Below are 9,940 nucleotides of genomic sequence, written 5' to 3'. Positions count from 1 at the left end.
AAACAAAAATGTCTAAATTGCACTGATTACTTTATACTGCAATCAAGCTATGTGTATCCCGCAGCTTTTTTTGTCAGGGTCCCGTTTACTCATGCATAGTAGTCATACATGACGAACCAGCAGGTGGCAGTAGCGACTTGAAGATGAGAAATCAGGTTTACTGCTGGTGATTTATTGTGATAACTGTAGGGTGTTGCAGGGATAAAATGGTACCTGTGAGTTGGTTCAATATAATTTTTGCCTGTCAAACAGGAAGCCTGATCATCCCTGTTTAATATTACTGCTGCTGCTCCTTTGGAGGCTCCTTTGCCAACCTTGACAAATGCTGTTTCTATTTAGCGTGTATAATTTTTATATAAATAAAAGTTTTGGAAAATGTGGAGTGGGGTGTTTGAGATGTTATGTGTGTTAAATAGTGGAGGAATTTTTCCATTTTTGTTATATTATTGTGCAATAATTTTAAATGTATCCTTGTTTAACCCTATTGGATTTGTTTTGGCCATAATTTATTATTCTGACAAAATATGAATTGAATGTGATTTATTGCAATTCAGAATTATAACAAGCCATTTGGTGAATAGATTACATGGGCCATCACCTGGAGGCTGGACGCTGGCGGTGATGAAGATGGTGGCTCCAGTGACTATGGGGTGCTTTTGAGGAGGGCTGATCAAATGAGAATCTGAAAGACAGAAGAGCACAGAGAATGGAGGCTTATTGGCTCAGAGAAGAGGGGAAAGAAGTTGATTGGACAAGGGCAGAGATATCAGCATTGAGTCTGACAGTATGGGGAAGTGGAAGTGATCTAAAGAACAGACACACAGCTAGATTAATGTTCTGGTTCTTATATAGCACATTTCTATTTAATTTCAGCACTCAAAGTGCTTTCACGTCACTCACACACACAACATTTATCTAACATTTAAACACGTTCTGGTGGATGCATCAGGGGCAACTCAGGGTTCATATCGACAGGAAGCACCAGAGATCAGTTCCCTAATCTTTGGACTGCTACATGAACTGCTTTACTGCCTGAGCCACAGCCACCTGAGATGTGTGATTACAGTTGTTCCCCATTGAACCTGTGTAGCAGCTTCATTTATTAAACATCCATTGTATTCAGTTTTCTCTTTTTCTCTTTTTGCTGTAACTAAAGAATTTCTGAATCTGTGTTACCCAGTAATTAAATGCGTAAATCTTTATATTTATGGCATTTTGAACGAGTTTAAAAAGTCACTACAAGTAGGTCTGAAGTTCTTTGGCACATTGTTGGCAATGGGTAAAATGTAAATAAAAAGAAAATTCAGTGTCTTCTGAATCTATTATATAAGATTCAGATATATTTGTCAGAAAACCACATGAAGTTTGAGGAAAGTGTCATGTAGACAACAGCATCTTTCATCTTCAGAGAAGTCACGTTACAGTCAGTGTTGTTTCAACCGTATCCTTAAATGCATCTTATTCAGCCAAGCATGCAGCGACACACGCAAGCACCAGTGTGGACAGAAGCACATGGCTACAACATCGCCTTCCTTACCAGTGCACCTCACTGCAATTCCTCTCAAAAGAAAAACACGTTGGGGTATTTTCTATGGTGCTTCAATGGGGAATAAAGCATAGGTAGCACTGAAAATCCAGCCTGGAAAGATTGAGAGTGCAGATGAAGATGGAAGTACCCAACAGTAGGAAAGCAGCAGGAAGAAGCTGAGAGTGAGAATGAGGAACTTGCTGGTGGTAAAAATAGAAGCACTGAAGCAGAATTAAAGCAGGATGTTTGATCGCTTCATTTATAGCTGGAATGTACTGCTGCTGGCAGACCTCTGTGAAAACAACCAGTGTGATGTGGAAAAAACTTCAAATGTTATGTATTGTAATGATTTTACAGATAATCCTAGAGGTGTCTGTAACTGTAATATTTCTAGCAACACTTTAACACATCAGAACGGGGCATCCTGTCCTGTCTGATTAGACGATAATGTCACTTTTTGATGTATATTTTATGCAGGTTTTGATTGGTTGTGATTCAAGGTGTGGCCTGTGAAATTTTTGAGATTTCCACGAATTAAAAATTGGGCATAAACACAGCTGCAGTTTAGACCCACTGAGGGCTCTGTACACTGCTCAAGGTGCAGACAACAAAATTTAACAGGTTCTCAACCACTCCACCAATTTTTATTCAAATCAGAAAGGTCGTTGTTGTAGCACGTACAGATGGACAAACAAATGGGAAATACAGCAACACCCCTGGTTGAAGTAAAGGAAAAAAAAAATCTCATGTTAGATAAGTAAACAAGAGAAAAAAAATGCAATTAGCATTTGATGCTGTGTAATGACTGGAGTGCTGACTGATGATTGCAACAGCACCGGTGAGTGGGCTCAGAAATGGACAGCTGAGTCTCCATGATTCACCAGCATGGCTGATTGTCAGCAGATGGCAGCCTCACAGCAAACCTGCAACACCCACAGCAGCCTCGCAGCTGACAGTCTGCATGTATTTTTTTCCCTTCTGAGCTGGCAGTAAACCAAACGCATCGCTCACAGGGAGAAGACGGTGCCAGTGTTTCTTTCAAGAAGCTCGACACACCTCTTGTGAACACACAGATATTCGTCAGCTTCTGGGCGACACGCCTGTGTGCAAGCTGACCTTTAAACTTTAAGGTAGACACAGTTTTTCATAAAGACTACATCAGATAGTTTTCAACAAGCTTAAAAGTCAGTATTTGGTACGATCACCTTTATTCTTTATCACAGTCTAAACTCTCTTAGGCAAGCTCTCCTGTAATGTCTTTAAGTAGTCTTCAGGAATAGTTCTCCAGGCTTCTTGAAGGACAATCAGAGCTCTTCTTTGGATGTTTCTGCTTTTTGTTGCGTTCACACAGCTTCAATAATGTCTGAGCTCCGGGAAGGCCAACCCATGACTGATAGTGTTCCACTATGTATTTTCCTATCTAGTTATTGGAAATCAGATGTTTTCCAGATGATATCACATAGTAGATCAAAAGATTGTTTTCTTCATCCCTAATTCAATCAAATTGAACAAGATCTCCAACACCACAGACTGAAATGCAGCCCCAAAATCCGACAGAGCAGCCACTGCGTTGTACAGATGGCTGTAAACACTTTATCCTGAGCTTACATATCCATAACAGTTTGAAAAAAAATCACATTTGGATTCATCACTCCATGAAAACATATGGCTTCTTGACAGTCACCTTTCCACTGACACCATTACTGATGAGGCTTGGTGAACACTAGACGAATCAGCTGAAGGTCCAAATGCATCCCTCGGTCCGGTGTCAGGTTTTTGCTTTTGCTCTTTTGTAAGCACAGGCCTTTAGATACTGTTCTTCTGCTGTAGGTGTTTTTTTAGGCTTGCCACTTCTTCTTTTGTCCTCCAGTTGACTTTGACTGTGCACCACGATGACATATGCCAGGCTTTCAGTTAATAGCTCTTTTGGAATTACCCTTTTTTTTGGAAATACTATTTTATGTCTGTCAGACTGCGTGGCATTTATTTTAAATAAACAAATTGGAAAAAAATATCAAACTATCTAGATGTACATGCTGTTAAAAGTGGAACTTTTTACGGTGTAAATATAACATATTCACTGCGTTGCTTTGCTGTGGTGGGGACCTGGTCTTGCGTTTTGAAGCTGGCATTATGTAATTTGAAATGTAAATCAGACTAAAGGGACTAACAGGACTACCCTGTAGGGATTCCATTTTGAGATAATATGTCAATAAATAATTTTCTGGTGCTATCAAGTATGTTAATCCACAAATTATGTTGCTAATTACCTTGATTGATAGTGACAGAAAAGGGTTAGCCTAAATGATCCTGTATTGTTGTGTTACCCTTGTCATATACAGACCCCCGCGCCCCTACGTCCATTTTTCGTTTATTTGTGCGCGGTCTGCTCCAATCTATTCATTTCCCACACTGACTGAGTGGGAGTTTATGCTCTGAGCCAGTGCTCAGCATTGTTCAAAACACTCCCACCTCTGTGCTGTATCTAGATACTTCTCATCAGTACGAACAGCTGTGACAGCACTGTATCCTTTATAGTCAGTATTGTTGTGAAGACTCAGCACAGGCTTGCAGGGCCCTTGAAGTACAATAGTTGCCCTCTAACAATACATTTAAATCCAGTGTGTCATAAAGCCTGTAAAAAACAAAAATCGCCACTGTATGTGAAAATGTTCATCATTTCCTCAGTATCCTCCCGACATCAACACAGACTCTTTGAGGCCGTCTCCCTGCCTGCCCGCGCTGGCCGGCCTCCTCTCCTCGTGGGTGGAGTTTCATCCACCGACGTGCTGGTGAAGCTGGTTCCTAAGACAACACATGAAACATGCACTTGCATTAGCGAGGCTCGTTTCAACACCGACGCCGTGAGCTGACTTTACCACCCGCTCTCTGTGAAGAAAGCTACCAAAACAACCGCGACTTCCTGCACACACAGCGAAGTAGAGCGGATATATGATGCCAAGTATTTCAGCGACACTTTAAAGCAGATCTGCACATCGACGCTGGGACTCAGTCTATGTAAGTGCTGGACGATTTAACAGAAAGTGGGTTATGTTAAACGGTTAAAACTAAAGTCTGTCTGCCACTAGGCGCGAAATGCTCAGCACCATCCGAACTTAATATTGACTACAATGGAAAACACCAAACTGTGATAGTGCCCACTGGTTTCACCCAGGGGTAGTCATTCATAGTGCGGTCCCCAGAAACTCTGAAGAGGGGCCTTTTTTTTTTTTTTAACTTAAAGTCAGATAGAAGAGAGAAAAAGGAAACGTGCTTTGTGGTTAGGTGTGCACATCCTTAAAGCTGTCTTAACAGATATTTACAGTTTAGCAACAGGACTAATTATAATGTGTGATATCAAATTTGTTTAGCATGATCCATTTAAAAGTGTCACCTCAGCTTTCTAAGCTGAGAAATGAAACCAGTGACAAAGTTCCAAAAAGCTGCAGTTCCTCTAATGTCCACTTGACTTTGACTCTAAAAATGAGTCAATCCCCATAGAATCTTATTTCAAAGTGGCCACTTTAAACAGGATTCAAACACATGCGTGTAACATGGTACAAAAAATGTTGGCCTTTATGGATAGTTTTCATTTTTATGGCAACTCTTTAACGAGTGAATTCTGCTAAGTGAAGCTGCTAAAGTGGATGTCTCTGCTGTGTTTGAGCTGTTGTTCTCTGACAAATGATACGGCCTAGTGTGAGGTACTGACCATTCAACTGCACTTGTACAGTTTATGGATGCTGCTTGTTACTCAAGCTTGCTAGCGTTAGCTGCTAATTTTTACACTGGTCAAAATATTGATATTCCAATTAAAGTACAGAATTCAAAATCAAGGTTAATGTTTTTGCTTTTTAAGGTTTATAACTCTCCTGGAAAGAAAAAAAAAATCACTCACTGATAAGGAAGGATCACAGGTCACATGGGTTGTGAACCACTGTGACAGTGGTGTTAATTCAGCATCATGAATAATAATAATCATAAACAGGAAGGTTTGTATGTCTTTTTGTGCAAAGGCACTGATTTTGTTTCTTTAGCAGTTTTTAACCATAATGCATGAAGTAACAGCTGTCTCGTAGTTCAGTGTCCTGTCTGTCAATCAGTGTTTGTGTTATTGTTCAGTGTTGCTTGCTTGCTTGTTTTTCTCTTGTCTTGTCTTTGTAAAAAGCTGTGTGTGTGCATGTGTGTGTGTGTGTGTGTGTGTGCTTTTTGACTGTGGTTCCTCCTCAGTTTCTGCAGAAGCTTCTGGATTTGTTCCACTACAAGATGCACATGAATAGCTTATTAAATCAGTGGAGTAAGTATTAAGATTTTTAATGAATTTTCATTCCATTTTCATGTAGTTTGCCAGTGGATTGTAAATGCAACGACTCCAAAGCAATCTGACAGTGAACTGAGAAATCACAACTTTATCGCTCGTCTCGAGCTGTGATGTGTTTCGGTGCTGCACTGCTTACTGTAATGTCAGTGTGTCACCTCCACAGCAGCGGCTGTATGTGTTAAATAAGTGTGTATTTGATGGACTCTTGCTTTAAGCAGGTGAATCTGCTGTAGGGTATTTGTGTCTAGCTCTGCAATGTTCTGAAATAGAAAGACTTTGCTCAGCAGCAGCCTGTCTAAATGTGTCCAGAGATGGTGCGTTACAGAGGTGTCCCGTTACCTGGGCTCCATGTTCAACACATCCTGTGTAGGCTTGAAGTTACCAGCTACAAATGTCTGCATTTGACTTGGTGAATTGCTAAAATAACATGTCAGTTTTTATAAAATGATCACAATAATCTGCATTGGAGCAGGTTAGAAGTTACAGTGATGATCCATCTGTGTTAAAAAGAGCCAACTTTGTGACACTGAAAACCTGTTAATGAATTGCTAACCCACGATGCGATGAACTTGTGGTTTGTTCTTACCTTTTGAAATGGCTGCTTTAAGAACAGGAACCAGGTTTGTGAACACTCGCAGTCGACTTGCATTGCATGCATTAAGACGGCTTTGTCAGTCTGCTATCAGGCTGCTGTCAATGTGCACTCAGTTTGCGATTAACTTGGGTCAAGCTGTCAAATAACTGCAACTGCATAGTACTGTTTTTAGTAATATGGCGAGTAGCATCGATATGAAAATTATGAATCGCTTGAACAGAAATGAACTACAAATACTTAACTAATTACTCCTTACTTTCCTCCACAAATTGTAATTTAGTTGCTGCGAAATGGCATGGGTAGAACTTGACAGGTGAACTAACTTTTATTTAAGGACCTACCCACTTGACATCTTTGAAGTTATATAGGCTTTGAGGCGAGTGACTGAACTCACTACCAATTTGAGCAAATATACTGCTTTCCCACATTAGCTGTGATAGCTGGAATAACTAGCTTCTGTTGGCTAGTTTCACTTGTGATCTTTTTGCTCTTTAATCATATTTAATGTAGTAGAGGTGAGTCTGAATTATCAACACTGTATTCCCTGTCAGTGTTGGTCAAGTTAGTTGAAAATAGCAATAGTAATTGCTAATTTTCAAAAGTAATTAGTTACTTATTACTTAGTTACTTTTTAAAAACACGATATACAACCTAAATAGGTAATAAAGCAATAGACCTGTCAGCCCAATTCTATTTTTTTTCCTGCATAATCCATCATATAAAATTGAATCAAATGAAAAAGTCTCTTTTTAAAATGTGTTTTATTGGCTTTAATCTTTTAATTTTATGCACATTAAATCACGCAAAAATTAAATTATATGCAGAAAATAGGTTTAACATTTAAACCTATTTTCTGCATATTCCAGCATATAAAATAAAATATTCTTTCTGTGTTTACACTCACTCTTTCAGATTGATGCAAGTAAAACAGAACAAAAATAAATAAAATGAAAAGATTCAGCAACACTAAGTCCTGCTGCTCTTAAATCTGTTGTCAGCTGTTTAGCAGGAGTGGGGCTGGTGGAGGTTTGCCCGGTGTCGCAGTCATGTCAGCGGGGGGATCCAAGGGTTTCTCTGTGAATGTCACATTCCCATGACAGTGTGCTAGGTGCTTGCTCAGATTTGAAGTTTCATTTTTCGCTGTAGAAAATTTTCTTTCCATGCAGAGTGTACAGCGGTGTATACTTTTTTACTCAGAGTAATGTCAGTACTTCCAAGCTTTAAATGCTGCATGGTCGTACTCTGTTGATCTACACACACTGCCACAGAGGTTGCACGCACTTACGCCATTGTCATGAGACACTCTCACAAACAAAATCACAGTTTAGTAACGCAATAATGCAGCGTGATTACGAGAAAGTAACAAGAATCGAATTACTTTTTTCGCAATATTAATCCCTTACCTAACTCGTTACTTGAAAAAAAAGTAATTGGATTACAGTAACACATTACTTAACACGTTACTACCCATCGCTGTTCCCGATTCTGTATCCTCTATGGTACTTAAGCTCATAAGTAGACCAAGCTAGTTGGCTTGATAGATAGTTAAAAAAATGTTCTATTAGTGTAAATAAATTGATTTGGAATAGGTTTGGCTTTGATGTTGCTCTAGCTTACAGGTGCTAATTGGCGAGCAAACTTTTAGAGTTTTAACATTATTTCTTGAAAGGTGTTGCAGCAGAAACAACATCAGTGGTGTGAAATATAAAAAGAACTTTGCAATAATATTGCTATTATAACATGAACGTAGTAAAATACAATTTTATTTATAGATTTTTTCTGTTTCTTCATTTATTTATTTAGCTTTGAACTCTTTGGGTCACATAGATAATTGCACTGAGTTGTTTTCCCATTAACATTGTTGTCCCTGAACTCCTGGGTTTGTCTCTATTACGTATTACAAAAGATATGAGATTGTGCTAATCGCTGGCCAAAACAAACACCTACATCTGAGAGTTACCATTTGACATTTTAGACAAAGAACCATATGTAAATATAATAAAATATTTTACTGCTTGCTCACACAGAATTTATATCTGGAGTTTTTCTGATGACGTCAGGCTTATCGTCTTTTCAATGGTCTGTAGGGGCAGTGAGTTAAATAAATTTGTATTTAGATTATTATCTCTGTTAGCCGCTGGCGTTGTATTCGGCGTGCTGTTTCAAGGTCAGAATTTTACCGCCTTTTTGTTTACCTTGACAGTTCTGCTACATGGCTGGGAATCTTGGCTGCTTAGCTGCAGGGCTCATGTTTGCACTGATTGTGTAGGATGGATCATCCATTTAAAAAGCAGTTCTTAAGTAATCAGTGGTGTTTGCCTCAATCTATCACTGAGGGAAGGATTTCTTTATAAGCAGACTTGCTGTGGTGGAGAGGATTCTATGATATACACACGTGTTTTGTTTTATTTTTATATAAAATCATACTGATGATACTGATGAGTGCATCTCGACTAAACGAAGTGCTCACCTTGCAGGTGGCAAATGCTGAGAATGTCAATTCTAAAATCTCATGTTGTTTTCCTCATATCGCCTCTCTGTGGTGTAAAATATCACAGAAAGTAACATCAGTACTTTTTAATGTGCTAACATTTCGAAAGGGTCTTTCTAAACCCAAACCATAATTTTTTACTTATACCAACTAACTAGTTTTGATGCATCAGCCAACATCAAGTAGTTTTTATGCCTTAGCCAAAGAGCTGAGTTAGGTGGCGAGTTTGTTTATCCCCTTGTCTCTCTTATAGAAAGTTTAATGCACATTATCCACGTTGTGAAGCTTGAATGTGAGCATGTTTACTGTAGCCATCTTTGATTTTGAAACATCAAAAATTTACAAAGTGATTGCCACACTTGATCCAGTCAGACAACTCGTCTTCGTTGGTCTCTTGGGGGTGGAAATGCACTTTTTTCCTATATAGCCTGAAGTTGACAAACATTGATGTTTGGCTCAAACACTGGATGAGTTCAGTGTTGCTGCAGCGATGGTGGGAGGCAGTAGAAGGGGACAGAGATACATTGTGCTGTTTCCACATTTTGTATGACCTCCAGCGCTGTTTTCAGCCCACTCAGCCATCTTGTACAAGTGGTGTCTTGTTCTCAAATGGCATTTTTCTTTTTCAGAAGAAAATATAGAGTGAGGCATCTCTCTGCCCAGTGTTTCCATAAGCGGTTGGGTGTCACTCTGTTGTGGAATAGAATCTTCACTGTTTGTTTGCATGCCATGCATAACCACAGAGAGAAAGAGACACACTCGCTAATATGGTGAGACTCCCAGATGGCCTGATTGCATTTGGAAAAACCAAAGAATTTTGGTTGATCAATGAACATTAATTGACATTTTATAGACCATGCGCATAGACACATGCAATCCTTTTACGCCACTGTCTGCATGGGTACCATATGGGTCACATGTGCTGGCGAAAGTTCTCAGTGGATCTATGGTTACAATCAACTTATGACAGTGCAACAGCTTGAGGTGGTTTTTAACAAATGCCAT

The 9,940-nt window shown here is 39.3% G+C and overlaps 1 protein-coding gene across 2 annotated transcripts in view; it reads left to right on the top strand.

Moving 5' to 3' along the window:
• The first annotated feature begins 4,323 nt into the window (after positions 1-4,323).
• Positions 4,324-9,940, top strand: part of LOC308403568 (dual specificity testis-specific protein kinase 1) — a 31,913-nt gene continuing 26,296 nt past the window's right edge. Inside the window, exons 1-2 of one of the 2 annotated variants that reach the window (XM_080893113.1) lie at positions 4,324-4,546; positions 5,759-5,825. In XM_080893113.1, coding sequence (XP_080749239.1) covers positions 5,795-5,825 — 31 coding nt within the window. In that variant the 5' untranslated portion in view covers positions 4,324-4,546; positions 5,759-5,794. The remainder of the gene's footprint in view (positions 4,547-5,758; positions 5,826-9,940) is intronic. The other variant, XM_080893114.1, reaches the window with a different exon arrangement.

The sequence above is a fragment of the Rhamphochromis sp. 'chilingali' genome, assembly GCF_963969265.1.
Source record: "Rhamphochromis sp. 'chilingali' genome assembly, chromosome: 10".
In the NCBI taxonomy this organism is placed as follows: domain Eukaryota; kingdom Metazoa; phylum Chordata; class Actinopteri; order Cichliformes; family Cichlidae; genus Rhamphochromis; species Rhamphochromis sp. 'chilingali'.
The sequence above is the reverse complement of the archived record's forward strand: the minus strand, read 5'-3'. Positions and strand labels throughout refer to the sequence as shown.